The sequence below is a fragment of the Cyanistes caeruleus genome, chromosome 3 (assembly GCF_971803275.1).
Source record: "Cyanistes caeruleus chromosome 3, bCyaCae1.hap1.1, whole genome shotgun sequence".
Classification (NCBI taxonomy): domain Eukaryota; kingdom Metazoa; phylum Chordata; class Aves; order Passeriformes; family Paridae; genus Cyanistes; species Cyanistes caeruleus.
This window is the reverse complement of record NC_141703.1, coordinates 86,137,471-86,160,573: the sequence shown is the minus strand read 5'-3', so window position 1 is coordinate 86,160,573 and position 23,103 is coordinate 86,137,471. Positions and strand designations below refer to the sequence as shown.

At 44.2% G+C, this 23,103-nt stretch overlaps 1 protein-coding gene across 3 annotated transcripts; it reads right to left on the bottom strand.

Annotated features, from left to right (window-relative positions):
* Nucleotides 1-5,699: 5,699 nt before the first annotated feature.
* MFAP5 (microfibril associated protein 5) lies at nucleotides 5,700-17,997 on the bottom strand. Of its 3 annotated transcripts, none has more exons than XM_086882446.1 (10): nucleotides 17,632-17,983; nucleotides 17,207-17,348; nucleotides 16,758-16,820; nucleotides 14,001-14,048; nucleotides 12,824-12,850; nucleotides 11,278-11,313; nucleotides 10,469-10,504; nucleotides 9,666-9,753; nucleotides 8,726-8,799; nucleotides 5,700-8,162 (listed from the first exon to the last, which is right to left on the bottom strand). In XM_086882446.1, exons 3-10 carry the CDS (start codon nucleotides 16,816-16,818, stop codon nucleotides 8,044-8,046), a joined length of 489 nt encoding a protein of 162 aa, XP_086738572.1. In that variant the 5' UTR covers nucleotides 16,819-16,820; nucleotides 17,207-17,348; nucleotides 17,632-17,983; the 3' UTR covers nucleotides 5,700-8,043. The 3 variants fall into 3 exon arrangements, with proteins under 3 accessions (XP_086738572.1, XP_086738571.1, XP_023778205.2); XM_086882445.1 differs by lacking the exon at nucleotides 17,632-17,983 and adding an exon at nucleotides 17,480-17,619; XM_023922437.2 differs by having other exon boundaries at nucleotides 17,207-17,997.
* Between the last annotated feature and the right edge of the window lie 5,106 nt (nucleotides 17,998-23,103).

The window sequence follows — 23,103 nt, the reverse complement described above, 5'->3', positions numbered from 1 at the left end:
TGTACAAAACTTGCACTGCTGCATGCTGCAGGATTGTCAGTGATGCCACTGATGCAGAATTGAGGGCATCTGGTTGCTGGGTGTGTGATAAGGTTATATGTTACTGTGTGTTTTACTAGTAATTCAGCTTTCCAGGCTTGCACTGCAAAATCTTTATCTGGAGACTTGACCTGCAGTTTATTTTTGTTTCACTTGTTTTGGTGCTGGGGGATGAGGCAAATAAGGGTGAAACTATTGAATTGAGTATACATTTTTTAACCGCAGCCCTGTGAGTGCTTCTCATTCCTGCCCTGCAGCTCTCTGCCAGCCTAGTCCAGGGTTTCTTATATGAATTAAAAGTCCTTAATTCTGGCCTTGTGACCCCACAATTATTTTCTCTCCCTGCCTGTATTGGTACCCTCCATCATGTCTCTCTCACAGCACTTCCAGCCCTTGCTGCCAGAGACTGACACCTGCTGGAACCACCAGCAGGAAGGCAGGAAAGAGGCTAGCTTGGATTGAGGAGTTTGAGACCTAGTGAATAGCTTACCTATCATAAATGCAGATATGAAATGTGACTAAAATCCACATAGTTATGCTGAATGTCCTCCAGTGTGTTCTCTGTCTTGAGACCATGACATGGTTGGGAGATTATTTCATTGCCAGTAAGAGAAACAGACTCTGATGAAAGCAGAACCTACCCTCCCCATGTTGAGAGCTGGGGGGTAAAGCACCTACCAGAGCTGCTTGCACCCTGCTCTTCCCACTGAAGTGCCTGCAGCTTCAGCTTCCAGCATGCCCTGCCCATCTCACCCAGCTCCTGACTCTGCACTGACCTGGAGAACACCCTCTGTGTGCTCAGGGAGCTGCAGGCTCCATTCCATTTTCCTACAGCTCAGACCCCTGGTCTGGGCACCCCACACCCTGCCTCAGATCACACCTTCCCCCTCCTCAGTGGAAGTCACTGGCTCCATATCTCTGCACTCATCTGCTAGCCACAGGGAGAAACTTGGTTTTGCACTGCTGTTTTTCACAACGAGGTTCACCTTCTAGCTGTGGTTATGGTTTTGCAAACCAGTGTTGCCTGTGATTAGCTCATGTTTGTGCAGTGCTGCAGCTCGTGCTACTCAGTGCAAAAAGAGCTTGCACCTGGGGCGTGGGTGATTTTAACTTCCCTGTTGTCTTTGTAGAAGTATTTTGTTGGAGAGACCGAGACAGAAATCTTGGGAGTTCAGTAAAAAATCGCGTGTTGGATGTTCCTTGGCTGTCAGTCGTGTGCTGAGTACCTCGCAGTTGTACAAGGCTTCCTTGGCTGGAAGTCCTCATGAGCATCTCTTGATCTTGCATTCACCTGCACAGCCAGGTAATTTCTTTTTGCCCAGTCTGTGTTCAACATGGGGACACCAGATCCACTCCTCTCTTCTATCATTTTTGTGCAGGTACAGGTAAGGCACAGACAAATTATCCTAAGGGTGGCTAGCCTGGTCCACTTCCAATTTGGAAAACTGGGAACAAGGCCAGAAAAGCTTTTAGATTGGAGAGGCAAAAATCTACCATGAAAAATCTACAGTGTCCCTGGGGACTCTCAGGGAACAGAAATGGTAAAGAGACTACAAGGAGTTCAGATGCCTTCCCTAAGCCAAACCAATGAGCGACTACAAAGAGAGCAGCTGATGGACAGTGGAGCTAAAAGAGACTGTGTGTGATGACACTGCTGGGTTCAAGCAGAGCTGATGAGAAAATCACTGCTCACCACAGCACAGAGAGTCACAGGAGCAACTACACTCACACTGCACCGGGCAGAAAAGAAATGCTTTTGAGTCACAAATTTAAAAAGAATTAAGAATTTTAGAAAAGCTAAAGCTTTTAGCTAGAGATAGACTTTGCTGGAACCAATTAGAGTTAATGATTAGGTTAGAAGCAGGATTTGAGATAATGAATCCTGGATTTAGATAACGAATTACTTGTCATTGTATGTTTGTTTAGCTGTGCTTATAATGAGAGGAGAAACTGATAAATAGGTTCAGGAAGAACACAGGCCTTACATCTGGAAACCTATTTAAAAGTCATGGAAGGAGGAAATTGGACTTTCCCCAAGTGTCATTTGTAATGTCAGCCATTATAAAGGTAGAAAAGTCAGAGTGAGGAAGACTGGTTGTCCTTCATCATTTTACGACCCCTCCTCACTAGAAACGACCCCCCACTCAATTCAGGGAACCAACCACAAAGGTGTAATGACCTTTTAAATTCATTACCATGAATTTTAATACAAAGTGGGGAATGGGAGGTGTTAGCATTATGAATATGTATTGGTATTTTGGGCATTCATTATTATTGTAAATAAATAGGCACTGGAATATTTTGTGGATTCACAGTGTGTATTAGGGAACTACCCCACACACTTACCCAATGCTGATTAAACATGGACTTTCTAACTTTAAACTGTTAGAGAGCCTTTTGTCCATCAACAGATTGATATTGATACTAGATTAATATCAATATTTAGCAAATCACTTTTGAAGGTGCCAAGAAGGCAGCAAAGGCCAAGACCCACCTGGCCCTCGACTGGCACTGCCACGGAGCCCTGATTAGTTCTGGCTGTGAAGGAAGTCACAAGGAAAGCCAAGATGCTGGCAGCCAGCATGGCCAAGAAATAGCTACAGAATATGAAAACTGACAGACCAAAAGAGTCAAAGATGCAGCTAAAGGCAAAACAGTGAAACCAGGGCTAGCAAACCCAAGGCAGAGAAATTGAAAGTGACCTCAGGGTGAGAAGGTAGCGCACAAGAAGTAGATGATGTGTGAGAATAGAGAAAGTGGCCTGCTGCAGGGACACAGACTGCAAATCCTTTAATTGAACCACTGATTTTTTGGTCATATTTTGCATTTTTTGTATCACAATTTCCCCAAAGGAAGAGAATTTATTTCAATAATTTTAATGCTTTATTTCACAATTAAACTTGTGCTTTGTATTAATTAGAAGTTTCTTATTATTTTCTTCAGTTGTCTGCAGCAATATTGTAGGGGAGACAGAGTTTGCTCAGAGATGCACAGCAAACAGAAAATAGGCAGCAGACAAAAGATGCAATAAAAGAATTTCTGATCTGACCTCAGGAAACTATTCTCCATCTTAAGTGTGGTGCAATATTAGAACAAGTTGTGGATTTTCCATCCCCTGCTGAATTTATCAAGCTTGGACAAGGCTCTGAGCAATCTGAGCAGCTTTGAAGTTAGCTCTGCATGCTAACTTTCAATGTAAGTTTATCTTTGGTCTTAACTGGGAACATATATTATCTCAATATCCACATTTATTTTAAAAAATGCACAGCTTAACCTACATTTATTCTTATATTTAAGCAGGTGAGATCTGACATGACTTATTAGTTAGACACATTGAGTTACATATGCTTCTCTTTACACCTTTTTGCTAATTTATGACCAGCTGTATTTGTATGGAAATTGCAATTTTAGTAAAATGCCCCAAACTGCATTCTGATAGATAATTTATTCATTAAATGAATTGAATGTATTTCACAATTCACTTTTAAAATATGCTTCAATGTACTAGCAACAAGCACATGCTGTTTGCATTTTAACTGATATAATTCATATTATTGAGCATGTTTTTATTTGAAAAAATAATTTACACTAATAGCAAAAGTAGACAAATACATATTTAAAGAACTTTTTTTAATGGATGAAAATGCAGCTCTCTATTTTGTGGGAGTATGTTTCAACTTGCTGTATTACAGGGGCTAAGGATGGCAGGGAACAAAGAGAAAAAACAATATGCTTAAAGATCAGAGAGCAGTGGTTGAAGAGATTCAGAACTGGAATTCAGATTTCTTGTGCCCCAGTCAAGAAGCTGTTCATAACTGGACAAATGTACACTGTCAAATAATGTCACCATGTGGTGTCAGGGGTCAATACTACAGGATCGCTTACTTTAATACTTCCTGGAAAAAAACCCACCCAAACAATTAAAATAAACCAAACAAAAACAACAACAAAAAGACCCAACTAGAATTCCTTTTGGTTTCAACCCAGGTATTCTTTTTCTAGTAGAGATGCTCTTTTTGGGTGGGTGGCAAGGACCAGTTCCTTCTGTGAAGGACAAGCCCACACGACAGCCACAGTACATCCTTGAGGGATCCTTCCAAGCTGAGATAGCCGATGTCGATGCCCTTTGTTCACACAAGATTGTGTGGACAAGATTCAGGCAACAAGTTTCAGGAGCTTCCAGGTGACAGATCAGCTTCTTCCAACAGCCTTCCCATGCTTGTTAGCTCCACAAGCCCAGCAGTGAGGCACTGCTTCAAACTGGGGAACAGACATTGCAGCACTGGCTTTGAACAGCAGCCCTCAAACTGGTCACACAGATTGGTACTGGGGAGCTGTGACAGCCAAAGGAGGAGCCATTGTATGGGAAGTGACCTCAGGGCATCTAACTCCTGCTCCAGGTCAGGAGAGGTTATGAAAATCGGCCAGAAACGCAGAGTCATGCTTCTAAACACAGGGCTGTCAGCTTTCTTTGTGGCTAGCCCAACTGCAAGAGCAGCACACCTACCTGGAGGCGTATTCAAAACCACTTCCCTGGCTTGCAAGAGAAAGTGATGTCCAGATAGCATGGCAGGTTGGAGTGGCAGGGGAGATAAATCTGTGCATGGGACAAGTGCTAATGAAGAGCAGGCAGACTCTAGTGTAAGGGAAAAGGAAGAGTAAGCTGAATTACAAACAGTTGATGGCATAGATTGTGCTTGGCTCACAGAGCCAGGGGAAAGTGCCAACATGGGAGCGCTGCAAAGGCTGAGTTTATGAGACAGAGCAGGGTCTGGCCTGTGTAGGTGGGAGCAGCATCTCCAGTCACAGGGGCTGAGGCTGTGTCCATTACAGCAGTCCGAGATCAGGACACCACAGCTTCAGCCAGGAAGGGGCATGGAGGAGAGTGTTGTGCAATAACCTGCATTGTCTGGTTTAGTCCTGATTATCTATGGGGCACTCTCAGAGTCAGCTTAATGGGTAATTTGGCCCACAGCCACTTTTGTTCTAGAAATACCATCTAAATGGAGACTTGACTGCTTGCACATGAAGACACTGGTCAGAGTCCCCCACATCTTAGTGCTTCATCTTTTCAACCAAAATATGATGTAGAGTCAGTGCCTGATGAAACTATGAAAAAGTCAAAAAAATCAATGAAAAAGAAATTTTCCTAATATTTTTGACCTGGATGTGTAACTTTTAATGCAATATCTCAGTTATTCCCATTATGAAGTTAAATGGTTGTAGCAAACAAATTCTTCTCTGCTTATGTGATGTTTATTACAGTTTTTCTCTTATTTCAGTTGTCTTGCCAATTTATTTGGAGGTGTTAATTCTCCACCAGAAAGTCATGGCATGTGCACAGTGAAAAGATGTGTCCTCAGCACAAATTTCTTGTGCTGGGAGGAGTTATCTCTGTGTTCCGCAGCTACCAATTGTCAGGAAAATCTAGCACAGCTATCCATGATAAAAAAAAAAATTTGGAGAAAATGTTATGTTTCTCTAGAAAAAAAAGAGTTCCCAGGAAGACCAGTGATTTATGAGTGAAAGGAGGGTTACAGCAGAAGACTAGACTAGCAGGGAGTAAAAGGTTCCAAATAATAGATTCGATCTGGAATCAAGTCTCCTCACAAATCTGGAGGAAATACAGCAAGAGACAAATAAACTCAAACACATGAGAGTTGCCAAGAATAACAGGAAATAAATTTTCTTTTAATATGGATTATATAGACTCTAGCATTAAAACAGTGTTCTCCTGGACAGGAGCACCTCTTCCTGTCACTGCTGAAAGCAAGCAACAGAAAGGCTTCTAACCACTTCCCAACCTGTATGAAAGTTAAATTTCTATATGCTGTACAGTAGCTATGTTACCCAGTTATGTATCTATAGCAATGTATATTCACCTCTAAATACAGAGTGCATATTTGACCTAGTCCAGTTTCCAAGATCTCACATCCCATCTCCATCCTACCTTCCTCCACACAGGCAATTTTCACAGGTATCCCAGCATGGAAGCCAGTGGCTGCTAGTGGCTTGAATGTCTTTGAGATGAAGCTCTCAGTACCCTCATCTCTACAGAAATATGCACCCTCTCAGTACAAAGAAATTCTTCCTTCATTCCTAGTCTCATGAGCCTGGAGTACTCAAGAGGAGCATCATCCTCTGAGTAGCAGTGCAGTGCTCCTATATGTAGGACAAAATTCTAGTCACTGTGTGATTTGGAATTCTTTCTCCTGTATACTGGATTAATATAGAGAGATTTAGCCCACCTAGGGCTAATTTTGATCTCATATGTAATCTGTCTGCAGAGGGTGTCTTCCCCTACACAGAGGATGTAGCCAGCTTCTTGTTGCATACAGCAGAAATGCAGGTCCTGGAGAGGTGGTCCTACACGAATGGTTTTGTTCTTTTTCTGAGACATCTGCCTCTGTGCAGCAAACCATCCCCAGTACTGTGTGACCCTGGCTCTGTGCAACAGGGCAGTGCTCCTACAAGACTGAATGGTCTCTGTTCAGCAGAAGAGTTTATCATGTGAGGGGAGTAAATGCCAAATCTAGCAAAATGGCTTACAGTTACTTGGGAACAACCCAGAGATCCTAGAGACAGGGTCTTGCTGATCCTCTGGTGTCCCACAGAATCATGCCACTAAGAGTAACATGGAGTGATTAATACAATTCTGACTGCTCTTCCCCATTTACCCTACCTGGTTTCATCATTAAAACTGCCATATAGCTGGATATGTTCTCCATATATCTAGAAAACAAAGTCCTTGGGCAGACCAGACATTCAGTGCTGCCACAGTGAGTTCTTCTGCCCAGGCTGGCCTGTATAAGTGCTTATACCTGCAGATATGTTTACCTTCCCCATCAGCACCTGGCTCTGTGCAGGCCAGCACAGTGAGAGACTGCAGGAAAATCCCAGGTCCCAGATAAACAGCAGTCCCAGATAATGATTCTGCTCCCACATCCAATTCCAATTTGCTACTCCTTTCTGCTTTGTGCAGGAGCTTCCAGGTCAGGAGGTAGGAACTCAGCTGGAGATTGAAAGCAGGCACAGTAACGGGAGAGTGTGGAGGTAGCCAGACCAAGATAAGACACTGTGACAAGATAATTCATTGCAAGGTCACAGGTTATGTCAGCTCACACAGGTTCTTCTTGGGCTTAGGAGTGGAGGCAGCTGTAATTTCTGCTCCCTGGAACTTTCCTGGAATGGGTGTCAAGAGATGTCTTCAGGGGGAAGAGAGGGACAAGAACAGGGGAAAGGAGAGGAGGAGTAGAAGATGCAGAACTCTGATCCAACGTAGTCTTCTTGAGAAAAATATAATGCCATACTAAATCCACAATTTTTCCTTTTGGTAGCAGATGTGTGTGAGGGAGGCAATGGGCTTGAGACAAAAACTTCCCAGAGGTAGTTACAAATGATCTGTTGCCACTCAGGGACAATGAGGTCTGCCTTGGGTTCAGGACAGCTCATCTCCAAGCTCTGACACTTCCCTGAGGCCAGCAGACACAAGGAGGAGAATGTGCTATCACACAACAAACTCAGTGGCTCGGGAGAATTGGAGAGGCTGGCCAACCACATCCGAGCTCATGCTGATGCCAGGCAAGAAATCTAGGGCAGGAGTCCTAGGGCATGAAGGTGAGATGAGCTGCAGCTTAGGGCATCTGAACCACTGGGGAGGACTACATCTTGTCCTCATTTCTATCTCTCTCCAGGGGCAAAGCAAGAGAAGGTGCACCACATTTATAAGGACCTCTGGGAAATGAGCAGCTCACAGCCTGCCAGGCAGTGTGAGAGAAAAGATGAGAGAATCTCACATTCTCAGCAATAGATTATAAAGATGACAACAGGTACCATGACAGACTAGCAGAGAGGGTACTCTGTGCACTGCAGCACCTGAAGAAGAGGATGTAGAAGAAGGCATAGAAGCAAGGAAATGATGGGGGAATCACAAACAAGAAGCACTTGTCTTGGACTGTAGGTAGTGGATAATGACTTCCCTTTTCCTCTCCTGCTGTTGGTAGCTCACAGAGCACCAGGCCTGCGCTGCTGCTCCAGCAGCTGTCTGCAAGGGAGGGGCAGGGGCTGCCCGGATCGGCGGAGACGTCGAGGAGGAAGACCAGCCAGCTGGCGACAGATCTCATCTGAGGACAAACAGACACACACAGGTTGACAGATAATCAAAGCTTCCTTCAAATTCTTCACCAGCAGAATTGTTAGAGGTACATCCTTCACTGCATCTACAGAAACTGTTGAAATGGCTGAATCCCCATATACATGAGGCAAGCAAATCAAGTCCTTAGGCTTTTATAAATTTCCTTCTGGCTTTATGCATGTACATTACATATTAAAACCACTTGTATTTTGCTGAAACAGAAACTGCATAAAAAATCTAGACTGGATCCTGCTTCTATTCATGGACAGAAATTTAGCCTGCTTAATGTCAAAGGAAGTAGTAGTGGGACTACTAGACCACGATCAAGATTCAGGAATAGAGAGCTATCATATTTCTCAGTAGTACAATATCTACCTCCCAGTTTTTTTTATCATGGCATGTGTATTAGATCCAAGACTGCATTGCATTAGAACTCTTTCAAAGTCCAGGGAAGCTACTACCTGTGGATTAGGGTCTAAGCCAACCGTAAGCTTGGAGACTCTGTCAGATGGCTGCAGCTATCCTGCTAGGCTGGTCTGTGATACCACTCACCTTGCATGACCTCATTCTCCTTGCAGACAATGCGAGTGCACACCTCCTTGTTTATTATGTACATGCGACGCACGCTGCGGGATCACCAGGATCAGCAGCGGAGGGCACAGGGACACAAAGAAACAAAAAAGGGTTACAGGGAATAAACATGTATATTCACTAATGAGCAAGCAAACCCCACATTTTACGATTTCTTAGCCTAGAATAAGACTGCTCAATAGCAAAATAATCTTTGTAAAGACTTCATGAAATCTTGGAATCATAGAAAGGCTTGGGTTGGAAGGGCCCTTGAAGATCACCTAGTTCCAAACTCACTTCCATGGGCAGGAACGTCACCCACTGGATCAGGTTGCTCAAGGCCCCACACCAAACCTTGCTTTGAACCCTTCCAAAGACAGGGCACTGACAATTTTCCTGGGCAACCTGTGCCAGTGCCTCACCACCCTCTAAGTAAAGAATTTCTTCCTGACATCAAATCTAAATCTCTCTCAGTTTAAAACCATTCCTCCTTGTCTTATCACTACTTGCCCATATAAAATTTTCTCTCCCTCTGTTTTATATGTCCCCTTTAGGTTCTGGAGGTTGCAATGAGTTCTCCCTGGAGCATTCTCTTCTCCAAGCTGAATGATCCCAGCTCTCTCAGCCTGTCTTTGTAAGAGAGGTGCTCCATACCTCTGATCATTTTCATGGCCCTATAAATGATCCAATACCTTAAATATGGATTACAGTCTAGGGCACATTACAGCTCCTTTGTGCTGCACAGACTGCAATCATTGCTGTTTTAAATAATTACCCTAAAAGGACACTCTGAGGATAGGATTCATCTCACCAAGAGGTTCCCAGAGAAAAGCTCTAGTCTTGACAGCGAGCAATTGCTGGACCAGACATATCATTTCTGGGCAGTTTTTAGTGATTTTCTTAGGGGCTGCTGGTTTCTTACCTTGTAACACAGAGGTAGCTGATACACTGCTTTACTGGCTTGTGAACGGAGTACAGGCGCGTGCAAGGGAACTTTTCCTCCCGACAGTCTGAGAACACACACACAAACACGGAGGTGCAATCCAGCATCATGGCCAGGTGCACTCATTCAGGCACAGATACAACTTAATCACTAGGAACAGTCCTCCAGGCTTCTAGGAAGGACCCCAGCATCTATTGTCGCTCTCATGTGAGAGGTGGGGTTGGTTTAGAGAAGCAGAAAATAGTGCAGACATTTCTGATCCCCTTCCTTCATAAGACAAAAGGAAGGGAAAGTTGAGTGAAAGGCAAACCAAGCCCACTGGACACCCAGAATACAGGAGGCACATGTTGTAAAGGGGACAGATAGATATAAACAAAATGTAAATATCAATTGCATGTTTAAGATGTGTTTTTAATAGATGTGCAATTATCACATTTCAGGACATAAATCTAGTTCCTTTCTTTTCTAGACAATCAACCCTGTAACTAACTACAATGGATTTTCTTGCACATGGTTCTGAAATGCCACTGACACTGACACAATATTGACCCACTCTATCTGTTCTGCTGATCTGCCAGCTCCTCCCTTCCCAGGCATGCCCTCCAGGAGAAGGCTTCAACTCCCACTACCATCATTCTCCAGTACTTCTAACTCAAGGAACAATTTAAAGCAATTTTCCAGGAGACAAAGTTCTGTGCCCAGACAGAACCCCTCTGGAGAGCTAACAGAGTGTCTGAAAAAGGTGTCTGGGAGGAAGTGCAAGCAGCAAACTTAAAACACACCTGATGAAGCTGTTGACGTTTCGCTGTCAGACTGAACTGGAAGACAAAGGGTAGCAAAGTTAGTTAGTTACCATGATTCCTTCCTAGAAATCAGCTTAATCAAAGTAAATATCTGGAAAACTCTTCAAGAACCTTCTACTGTAACTTCTAATATGGAGAAAGATTTCATTGTTACTGACATGAAATCATAAGGTATAAATCCAATGTGAGTCTTGTGCCAGCTATGCAGTCAACAACGCTAAAAATTTGCCTAAGCTTTCCCATAAAGCATTACCACTACTGTTCAAAATTACACTGTAAGGACATTCTGACTTAAAAGGTCAGGTAAATTTCTTTAGCTTCTGTAATTACTCTTCATTGAGTCAAGAGGCAAAGGAGTTTGTGACTGCCCTTCATAAAGAACAGTGATGCACACCTTTAAGAAACACAATCCCAACACCATTGGTTCTTTAATGTCCATGACAAGGGGTTAAAAAGAAGTTGGTTTGTTATTCCCTCTGATAAAGTAACCCATCTGTCCCACAGCAAACCAGTACATTTTATAATTTACCCAGTAACAAACTGGAAAGGAATTCAGAGAACTGACTGCCAGGTACAAGTGCTTATGAGCAATTCCACAGGACTTCTGCTCAGGTGCCACAGTGTTAACCAGAAGCAGAGACAAAACATGTGTGTTAAAGAGAATTAATCTTTTGAGTGTGGGGCTTAGGGGCAGTCAGAGAAGGTGGGATTCCAGATGTGCAAGGAACTGTGTGAGGAGAGGGAAGGAGGGTCTACAAGATGTGGCTGCAAACTGGGAATAAACTCACCAGGAGGAAGAAGCGCAGGTGGTGTGACAGCTGCACCTGGAAAAAGAGATGTACTGAAAGATCTTAATTTGAGCTTCCAGTCTTTTTCCTCCTGCCACTGTTCTGCTGATGGCTTACCAGCCCTGACTAGTAGGCATCTCACATCTGATTCATAGACAATGCTGATTGTGGTGTTGTTATTATCTGATTTGTCAGAGTAACTGCAGGCTTTCCCTGCAAATATGCTGGGTGTGCTAGAGCTGACAGGATGCTGCAGAGAAAAGATGGGTCCCAATGGCACATCCTTTGTGAAGATTTTTGCTTGATCTCTCAATAGTAAACCTTTTGAGACCCAAGTTAGTTGTAAAGGCTTCACTTTTAGTCTTTCAACCTTTAGATGTAGGTCAGTAACCACCAGTTTGGTCTGGACACTAAGTCCTATCTACTCTCCTACAGACTGTCAGGCCTCATACACTGAACACAGTTGCTTTCACCTCCCATCCCAACCACGAAGATCATACATCCTGTAGATACAATATTGCACTTCCATTTTCCTCTTCCAGTGCTGTCTGACCCACAACAAATACTGCAGCCAGTGGATGAGCAGAGTCAGGGCAGAGGACAAACTGTGGAGCTGATGTTCTAGAGAGCAAGACACCACTCTCAGAGGAGTTCCCACACAGAACAGCCATGCATAGCTGCCTCTCTGAACCATAGCATCAGCCACATGTGTTCACCCTCTCCCTGCCCTGCCTGGTCTTCACCTCAGAGGGATGTGTTTGAGAGACTGGTCCAGCAGAGAGAAACAATCCCCAAGGCCAGAACGCAGAGTAAGGTTTGAAAAGGTGGGGAGGTTGCTTCTTGAGCCTCTCTTTTCCTCCACTGCCCATTGTTGCAATTGCCTTCACTCCCATCAGCCCTGTGTCCTTCTCCTGAGGCCATCTCCACTCTCTAAGGACACACACTGTGTGCTCTAAGTGTTTATCTTCCAAGTCCTCCACTACCCTTCCCTTTGCAGACATTTTGCTGCCCCCCTGTGACACAGCCTCAGGTATGGGGGGGGCAGACAGTACCGAAAGAACAGCATTTCCACTTCCCCACTCAAACAATGCTCAGGGTTTGCTTCACTACTTTCAGGGTTTTATTTGGCACCTCTGTCTCCCGAGCACTGAAGCACATCTGCAACCTGTGTCCCAGTTTGAACCTGTCCAATCTCTCACCCTCATCATTTAGTCTCTTTGTTTCTGTCACCTTCTCTGGAAGCCAAGGATGTGTGAGCTTTGAATTTCATGGCTTCCTGCAGTGGAAACATCTTCAGGGAGCCCTGGTACATTAAGTGATATTGTCATTTCCTTGGAGAACAGACCATTAAGTCGCCCTAAATTCATCTCCCTGCATGGAGCACAGAAAGGATTCCCAGACAGCTGTAAGTGCTAGCAGAATGCTGCTGCACACCAAAAGCAGGACAAGAAGTTCCTGGGCATAATGGATAATTTCTGTATCTGTGTAGGCAGGAGTGGTAAAAAGAGAAAAAGAAGCATGAAGATTCCAAGAGATTGGATCTTACCAGAGCTGCTGTCAGGGGTAACTCCACCTGGAAAAGAGATTGTCCTTGAAAAAGCTTGTCTTTACTGTATGGTCCTTACACAGCCAGCCAGAGCCAGCTTGAATTACCTCTCCTGCCATCATAGGCTCCTGAGACAGTGGGATCCAACCCAGCAAATATGTAATCCAACAGTACCCCCAACACCCCCATATCCACTCCCCTTTGTGGTGACTGGCCTGGAAGTGGATTTCTTAGTGCACATGTTGTATCAACCCTGAGTGAATTTTGGATGCATATTTTGACTTCCCAGATCTGGCCACTGTTGGCATCTTGGTGGGAGAGAAAGACTTCTGAAATGAAGGTGCTGAGGCCTCTTGCAGCACTAGGACAGACAGCTGAAGCACTCATGGCAGAGAAGGAGGGAGGCAACCCCAAAACCTAGCCTTAACTGCAGAAATTCATCAGTGGATGAGTTTCTTTAAAAGCAGCTGCTGGCAAAGTTGGGGGAGTGGTGGAGAGGTAAATCATGAAGGAAAGGATGCTTGGAGGGCATGCTTTGGGCTGGCTTCTGAACAGTTTTCTGGGAAACCCCAGATATTACACATCATAGGATCATAGCTGGGAGATGTCTGCAGGCTTAGCCAGGAGTTTCAGGTTTGAAGAAAAGGCAAACCTTTTTGGGTGCTGAAGCATGATGTAAATGTACATTCCTTTTATCTTACCATATTGCAAAAATGGATGAAGGTCCAGAGGGATAAAGCAATTCACCCCCAACAACACAGCCAGTAAGAAGATCAGTCAATATTCTTTCCCAATGGCCTCACTACTAAAGCACCATGCTGCTTGTGCACCATTTTCCCTAGGATTTTTCTGAGCAGCAGTGGAGTTCCCCAAGCATCTCATGGTTGAAGACTTACCAGCTTTTGTGGATCTCCCACAACCCCTGACTGTGAACATAAATTCATACCCTTCAGCTAAGTGTTCAGGACCCCTGCACTTGAGAATTATTTGTAAAGAGCATGTAACACGTAGCAGGTTGTCTTAGAGAGCTTGTTTAATCTTCACTGAAAGGTAAGCTCACAATGTCAGAGGCAAGGAAATAAAAAACCAGTATTTTCTAATAAACAGACTGTAACTCCACAGGACAACTGGGTCACATGAGTGATCTTCAGCACATTAACATGCCTGTAATACTTACCAGTTACACTTTCCAGTTCTTGCCCATTGACCATCCATGGAAACCAGTCTGCAAGAGAAGAGAGGGGAGTGAAGAAAGACAGATTTTTACAGTCTGCAGGCTTTGTGAAATTTTAATGTTTATCTATCCAGGAGACACCACTGCCCTCTGCTGAAGGGAGAAATGCTCTCCACTCAGCCTCAGCCTCCACTGCATTTGCTGTTTAAAGGCTCATGGATACAGCAGGTCCTGATCCTATCCCCGCTGCTTCCACAAGGTCAATGGCTAGGCACAGGGACAAGTTAGTAAATACCTCCAGATCTGCTACCAGACTTTGCCCTTCTGAAACCTCTTTTGATGTATTTTGAAAGAAAAAAAAAAGGTCCCTGTGGCCTCCCTGCTCTGCAGGCTGAGCAAAATCCCTGTCTCTATTTTATAAGAGGAAACTGAGTCATAGAAATTATTCACTTGGGGGCATGGATGGAGTCATTGGTACAGTAAAAGCAGACTGCAGGTTTAATAGCTCCTTAGGCAAAGCATCCAGCCTGGGTAGGAATTACAGAGCAGATAATCTTTCCCCTCTCAGCCTCTGGGTGAACTGGAGAAGGGCAATGATGAAGGCTTGGCTGTACATGCTACATGAAAGAAATTGAAGCTGGGCTAGACTGTTTGTTTGTTCAAATATAAAGGGTGACAGAGCAATTTCCTTACAGCAGCCAGGAATAGGAAAATATTTCCTGCTAACCACAGACGAGGGAAATGTCTGCATAACTGGGGTGGGATGAAGGAAGGAGCTGGCAGGAAAAAAGCCAGTGATCTGGGGCACTGCAGGGATGTGTGCAGGACCAGCCCAAAAATCACTACATCCCGCTACATCCCATGACCTCAGCCTGCAGCTTTCTGCTCTTAATGGGATCACTGTGTGGGTAAAAACTGTCAGGTCTGGGGTTTTTGTCATAGTTCTTCCACATTCCAAGGGCAGTTACTTGCAGGCCACAGGGGGTCTCTTGGGAGCCCTACATAATCCTGCTCTACAGCATTACAGGAGTTGCTGGACCCTGATATTCTGTTCCCCACCCAGCTGCTAGCAAGGGCTCAGCTGCTGGCGATTAACCCAGGGAGAGCCAGACATGAATAATAACTTAAGTACATAATTTAATACAGCCCTAAACTTCCCCTGTTCTGGCTAATCTCTTAATTGCAACAAGTAGAGGAGAAAATGGTGTTGAGCACTTTCTCATTTGTTCCTGATGCAAAAGGAAGGATGCAAATCCTGAAACCGTTGCAGAAGCCAGCAGTGCTGGATTTGAAGAGACATGTAGAAAAGACAGGGAGGCTCCTCCTTCTTTTCTAACATTGAAAAGTCAGCTATTACGAATTTTGTTTTCCCCTAGGGGTTGAATAGAAAACCAGACCAATTCTAAAACAAAAGGATGTAAGTGAAATGAAATCTCTGCATACAAGGCAAGGACACAAAAAGGGTGATTTTCTTATCCCACCTTCAGTCACTTCAATTTATATTTACTATGGTACCAAACAAATAAGCCTTATAAGCAACTAAACTTTCTTATCCAAGCTGCAGTAAATTCATTCCTGAGGTCTAGAACTGCAACCCTAACTCACCAAATCTGTAGCTTACCCAAAATCAAAGAAACAATGAGAGACCAGCTGGTGATTCCTGTTACTTTCCAAGTTAAAACCAACAAACCCAAAGAGAAGTGCTAAAACAAAATACTCAAAAGTAAGAAATATTCCTTTCAGGCTTCCTTCATGCATAATAAAAAACACAGCCTTTTTTTTTTCCCCTCTTTCAAATTGTAGTCCACCGATAAGCTCATCTCTTGGATGCCTCACCTACCTGCTTCACAGTTATAAACATGACATTGCTTAGTGGGCACCTTTAAAGGAAAAAATGTGATTTGGAGCAGAATCAGGTTTCAGCATGAGGGGAGGATCAAGGAGGGTATTGGAATAACCCAGTTTGAATGCCATAGGTAGTCATCTCTCTCCTACTTGCAGTCTTCCCTGGACGAAGCTTTGTCCATTCACTGAAATTAATCTTTCACTATCTGTCCTGAGACTTCTGAGTATAATGTCTGATGCTGCCCTCTTGTTTTGTTCTTTTTCGTTGTTGTTGTTGTGCTTTTTAAAAAACCAGCAAAACAATTTTGATCTGCATTTTTGCCAAAGTATCTCCAAGCAAACAAAGTAATGGAGACACAAAATAGAATAAAAACAACCATTACCACCAAAAGCAAACTACAGAGGTGAGGTTTCTCAAAACAGCTGTACAAATACTACAAAACCTCCCAGCAGCTGAGTGGCTTGGAATGAGGTCATTCCAGCAGGAATTGCTAGTGACAGCAAATGTGTCACAACTATGACAGAACAAATTTTGCAGAGCACTGGGAAATGCCCTGCAGATTATGTATACACAGGTGGTACAGCAGTAAGCACAAAGCACACCTCACCCTCTTTCTCAGCTTCATCTGGATGTTTTGCTTACTATAACATACCTGCAGTAGAAGCTGTGGACCTCTGACTCTTGTGACTCCCAGTAAATAATGGAGAGTGTCACAGGTGGGAAACTGTTTCCAGTTTCTAATTTCTTCTTTAAAATCCTATATCTACCTTGTCTTTCCTGTTCAGTCCTTCCCCCTTCACTACCCCTCTACATAGCTCTGTCTTTGTCTGTAGATCATTGCACATTATTCTGTGTAGGAAACTCTGCAGGGCCCAGAAGAGGAATAAATCCTTCCCCTGGGCATAAGGACTCACCAGCTGGGGACAAGAAGAGTGTTAAGACACAAAAGAGTATACAGGTTCCAGAGGTCTTCATCCCTGTGGAGTGGAGAACAGAGGAAAGGTAAGGCAGGAACTGGTATACCCTTCCCTATACTTCAGAAACTTTGCTTATTGTACCCATTTTTGTCTCATGATCATTTGGTCTTCCCAGCCTCCCTCCTGTCTCCCTTCTCATGTGGCCAGTTTTCCAGATAGTTCTGACACATTCTGGACTGAACTTTTAACACCACCTGCTTTGTTCCTCTTCCCATCTCCTTTCTCCAGTCCCCATCTCTTTTCCCACTTGGATGGCTAAGCCCTGCTCCACGCACACCCTCAGCATGCAACAAAAAGTTTCCCCCACACTCTCTCCCTCCATTCTCTTCTACTATTCAGTTATTTCGAGGAGCACTGAAAGCAAACGCAGGGTCCCCATCACTTACTGCAGCCCTCAGCTTCCACTCCCTTCAGCAGCAGACGCTCTGTTTTTCCCCTTCGGCGCCCCCCCACTTTGGCTATTGGGTAAATCACATGCAGCCACACCCAGAACACGTTCTCCTTTTGGTTGTCTTCAAAATACAATTTCTGGGAAAAGAGAAAAAAAAAAAAAAAGAAAAAAAGAGAGAAAAAACCCCAAGAAGAGCCAGCGAGATGGAGGGATATGGTATCATCATGCATGTGGAATGAGGGGGGGAGCGAGGAGCAGCAGCCCACACCCTCATTCCAGAGTTTATTGTCCTCCGAAGGGGCTCCTCCCATTCCCCCAGGATGGCCCAGCACCAGGGATGGATTCTTGGGTCTGCTTGCACACTGGTGTCCCGTTTCGTCCTGCCCTTCTACGCAGCCCGGCTTCTCCTCAGGCCGCTACCTCTAGCCACGTTTCCCGGCTCAGCTGCTGCCTGTCCCCACCCCAGTGCTCCGGTGCTGCTCCCCGTTTCCCTGGCTGCCGGCGGCACAGGGACGCTGCGGAGCCCGCATCCCGTTCTCCCGCAGGACGCGCCCGGATGCTGCTGCTGGGGACGGAGCGGGGCCGGGGCCGGGGGCCAGGCGGGCTGGCAGGAGGCCATCGGCGGGCAGCGACAGCCGTGACATCACCCCGCTGCCCCGCTGGCGCTTCCCGGCGCTATGGAGGGGCTGGGCTTCCCAGCGGACCGGGCTCGTGGCGGGCAGGGAACACAAGGATCGGGAACAGGTCCCGGCCACGGGGCCCGTCCTGCAGCGCCGCTGCCGTTCTGGCCTGAGAGAGGCAGGGAATACGAAAAAAAATAGAAATAAATTAAAAAGCGGGAAAATGTGAGAGACACAAGCTGAGAATAAAGACGAGCAACGAGACCTGACCTTCACTGCCATTCTCCTGACTCCCCTGTGCTTCCAAGCACGGCACATTTTATGATGGTCCCACTAGAATAGCCGCTCTCCCATAACCCTTCCTCCAACAGCCCCTGGATCCGACCCCCTGCTGTTGCTTTCACTGACTTCTTTTCCCTTTACTGCTTCTGTAACCACTCCGCTGGGTTTGAGGAGGCACTGGATGAGCTTCAAGACACAATCTCAGTCCTGGCATCCGGGAGAAAGCTAAGAAATTACCCCAGCTCCCTACCTCATACAGCAATGAAAGACAGAAACCGTGTACGGGAAAAATCTGTGTCCCCTAAGGCTGATCCTGGCAGCTTGGTAGCCCTCATTTGTTCTCAACTAATTGTAAACTGAAAATAAAATCCTATAATGCCTTATACACAGGTACTAAAGGAAATGTTCTGCTGTGTCCTCCCTGCCACACGAGACCACACATGACATAACTGAAGCCACCACTTCTTACCTGAGAGTGGCTGAGCATCGCTTGTTGCAGCGCTCAAGAGGAAAACGACTGTTCCTTCCTATTTGTGGTCCTCCCAAGACTCCTGGAGGATGCACCAGAAGAGGTGCAGAGGGAATGGGGAAAGCTAAACATTTCTCTGCTCACCAGGGCAACCCTCTGTACCCAAACACCATTCCCGTTTCACTGGAGCAAGACACTACCATTCCCACTTTCAGGGCTAAAACTGGGTCTATTGGAAATGCTCAAGAGGTCATTAAACAACCAAAAGGATGGGATGAGTTATAACCACACAGCAATTTGAGGAATCCTCTCAGATCCTTGGCTTTTTCTGGAAATCCACATTGTCCATATGTTTGGACAATTTTCCACACACCTTGGTTTGGCTTTTGTTTTTCTCTATGTCTCTGTGTTGTCATTGAGCTGTTACTGCTTAACAGGCTAACTAAAACATCTGGAAGACCTTTTGAGTTTTGAATACATTTATTTGGAAATTTTCATTGATGCCAAATGCTTTTGTCTACCAGTGTGTTGAAGTACCACCATTGCCCACAGAGCACAGGATCCACAGCCAGTACTGGATGAGGATTCTGCTGATTGCTTTTGAGCTTTAATTTTTTCTTTCAAACTGGAAGACATTCTCCCTCAGCTGCTTGGTGCGGGTAGATAGATGCCTAGTGCTAGCAGAGCCCCTCCATTTGGAGAGCTTGGTGCAGATGGGGGCGATGCTGCTGGTGACGGAACTGCTGGCTCAGAAGCTGTTCAGTATTTTACATCCCAGACAAGCTGCAGGGAAGTAGCTGGAGGTGTCCTGCTGCTCTTGCTTGCGGTGGACACCGGAGGGAGCCGCAGCACACCGGCATGAGAACGCCCTTTTTTCTCTTGCAGCCCAAGCACATTCTCCAAGAAATGTGGCTCTGCATCTGCAGGCCTGCATCTGGTATGAAGCATCTCCTCTTGGCTCTCCTGTTTTTTCTGCCTACTGGATTAGCAACTGTTGAAGCTGTTTTTTGTGATAGAAAATAATCTTGATTTCCTCCCCCCACCCCCGTCCTTGATTCATGACATTGACAAAGATTGCTGGATGCCCTTCATGGCTGGGGGAGATGAATACTTCCTATACTTCTGCACATTCCCTTCTCACTCATGTTGCTGTTTTCTGCTTTGCATAATGCTGCTGTCCTCCATCACAGGGTATCTTGAGGGAGATCTACAGCTGACGACTCAAGGTAAAACCCTCTTTCATCTAATAGTTCAAATATCAGTGCCACAGTGTGGTGTGAAGAACTGTGCCACAGTAAATGGCATGGGTGACTCATAAAGGAAACACTTCCATACACATATTCCCTCAAGTGCTGACCCCAGTGCCTGTAGGTGTTTACATAAGATCAGATGCAGCAACAGTGATTCAGCAAAAACTTATCTTCCTTTCCAGTTGGTACTGATCCCATTATGTTATCTGGGATGCTGTAATGATGGTAGCGTATTTTGGATGAGATACAAAATCAGCCTTCCTGGAAATTAAAATCTCCTGGTGCATTTCACCCTGTAGGCTACTACATCTAAACACACTGAAGTGATTCTGGGGCATGCTATTTGCAAAGGTCTTGGAGACTTTTACCTCTCCTATTTGTTTCCCTCGCCTTCACATATCCTCATGGTAACAGGGCATTAAGTTACATCTGATTGATAAGAAATTAATGAACTGCTGTGAGATCTGTGAATGCACCATGTCAATAATGCAGCTCTAGTAGTCATGTGAATTGGGGCTGAAAGGAATTTTCTTGGGACCCCACTGCTGATGGGCTCTTTTAATACCTGAGGTCTGACACCATCCTGCAGTTGTTCCACTGGTGTTGCTGAGGTCATCAGTGGAAAGGAACATGAGTTAAAGGCCAGATCCCTCTAGCCCAAATTTTGGGAGCTTCCCATCTTCATCACAATAAAGTAGAAGAGCAAACACTGCCAAGTACAGAAGTCTAGACACACAATTTGTCTCTCTTTTACTCATAGTCATGTTTTCTATTGTCCCATCTACAAAAATAAGGAATTCTTCACCCCTTTATTTCCAAAAAAAAGGGCAGCGCTTAGAGGGCAGGCAGTCTTGCAGTCGCACAATACACTAAGGTAGTTTATAAAACTCTAATTAATACTGGCTCAGCTCCTTCAAATCAGTTCAACATTGTGAAGAACTGAGCACAAGAAGAGGAAATCAGTGAGCTTTTTGCTCTTTGGTTGGTGATTTGGCCGTGTGCTTCAGGCTTCTCATGGCCAAGGTGGTTATGGTTAGTTGTCAGGGCCTTCCTTCTTCACTTGTAGTGCTTTGGAGTTTCCTTCTCTGCTCTTTCTGTAGTTCTTACTATCACAAACATCCTTCCTTTCTGATCCTTTGTACTGTCTCAGGGTTGATTCTTCCTGGCTGTTTCACCTGTTCTTCCACCCTCTCCTTCCTCCAAGGAGCTGAGCTCAAATATGGATTTTCTCAGGGAACTTTTTCCAAAACTGTTATCTCAGGGGATGCATAATACATTAAGCTTAACAAATATATAAATCCCCCCTGCAGGCTCAGTTATATGTATCCATACAGACTCTGGAGCACATAGAAACACCATATTTAATTCATCTGGTACAATTTTATATAGATGAGGCTGCAGACACAAGTAAACAGCAGGAAGGACATAATGGGTTCCCCCTCCCCTTACCACATTTCTTCTGGACATCACAAACCCTGGAGCAAAGCCAGCCAGGATTAATCCTCCTGTTGCAGCACAGCAATTGTGCCCTGGAGCAGTAACCAGAGCTGGCTGAAGAAGTCACTGCTGGGAAGCAGAGCTGTGCCTTACGCCAACACAGAGAGTTCACAGAGCTGCTCCGGCACACATCAAGTCACAGCTGAGCTTTCCAAACAATACAGTATCTGTCTTACTTAAAGTCCATTCTCTTATACCATTCTATTGTCTTTTAGTGGTTCTTCATGGTGGAACAGATTTTAGTGGTTTTGTCTACCCTAACAGTCCAAAGACAGCAAAATGATATTAATTATATTTATTTATTTATATTTAAAAATATATCACATCGTTGGTGAAGGGGGCAAACGTGACGATTTTAAAAGCCATTTGCTTTAAATTCTGTAACATTTATGAAAGATCAGTTGTCAAAGAATTTTTTTAAACTGGACACATCCAAAATATTCAAACTGTTGAAGTCCTTCTCTGTGTCAGCATTGACAGCACTCACCCTGCTTCTGACAGGATTTAAGAAAGAAGAACAAGTTGTACTGAGTAGAAGAACTGCAAATGACATTTATGTTAGCAGACAGATTGATGAGCATTTACATTGTGGCAAAATTAGGAAACACCACTTTCAGGTTTGCATCCCTCCATTTCCTGTACCTTCACGGGGACCGTAAAGTTTGACTTAAATATTCATTTATGCTTTATTCTACAGTTCACATTACTACATTGGGCATTACTACAACTGCATTGATATAAATCATTGTGTCTCCTGTAGGTACTGCTGACTTCAACCAGGTCACCCAAATTTTCTTGTGACCTTCCCCTGGTGTATTCACTATTCTAGTTCGATGGCAGACTGAAACCAAGGCAAGCAATGTTACTGAAAATCTGTCCTAGTGTGAAATGTGTACATGTAAAGGGCCTGCACTGCTTTAGCTCACCTCAGCTTTAAAGAGATGAAAACAGCAACAAATGTAGACCATCCTGTAACAACATCAACAGCATGGTGCCTGTAAAAGGACAACACTGGTAGCTGAAAAATCTAATTTGGTACTATTCTAATAATTTCTTGCCTCTGTCCATCAATGCAGCTGCCCTGATATATATCCTTTTATGAAAAACCTTCAACTATTTACCCATTATGTTATTTTTCTTAGAATAAAAAAAATCCACACTGGAATTTAATTTGTATGCAGCTGTATAGAATTGAAAATCAAAGGCCAATGTGTTTGTTTGTTAAAATATAAATGTTATTTCATCATATCATTCTAACCTCTTTAGCAAGGCTCTTCTGGCTATTTATTGTATACTCTTTGAGTTTTCTTGCCATGCCTGCCATCTCAGGTTTCTCTACAATTTAATTCTTGGGTGGTTTTTTTTTGTTTGTTTCTGGGTTTTTTTTTTGTTTTTTTTTTTTTTTGTTGTTGTTGTTGTTGCTATGTTTTCTTTTTCCTGCATCTGATATCCCCCCTCCAATTCCTCAGATCTTTCTTTCTTTCTTTCTTTCTTTCTTTCTTTCTTTCTTTCTTTCTTTCTTTCTTTCTTTCTTTCTTTCTTTCTTTCTTTCTTTCTTTCTTTCTTTCTTTCTTTCTTTCTTTCTTTCTTTCTTTCTTTCTTTCTTTCTTTCTTTCTTTCTTTCTTTCTTTCTTTCTTTCTTTCTTTCTTTCTTTCTTTCTTTCTTTCTTTCTTTCTTTCCCCTCCCTCTCTCTCTCTCTCTCCTTTTTCTGTCCCCCCCAGTGCTCCAGTGCTGTCTCCATGCATTTCTATCTGAACAACCTTTTCTGACTCT

Excerpts from the sequence above, each read along its gene's own strand:
- MFAP5 (XM_023922437.2), bottom strand. The coding sequence starts at position 17,522 with ATGGGAGGAGCCCCTTCGGAGGACAATAAACTCTGGAATGAGGGTGTG. Across the intron at positions 12,851-14,000 it reads AGAACTGGAAAGTGTAACTG|GTGGAGTTACCCCTGACAGC; the intron begins GTAAGTATTACA and ends TCTCTTTTCCAG. Across the intron at positions 10,505-11,277 it reads ACCTGCGCTTCTTCCTCCTG|TTCAGTCTGACAGCGAAACG; the intron begins GTGAGTTTATTC and ends TTTGTCTTCCAG.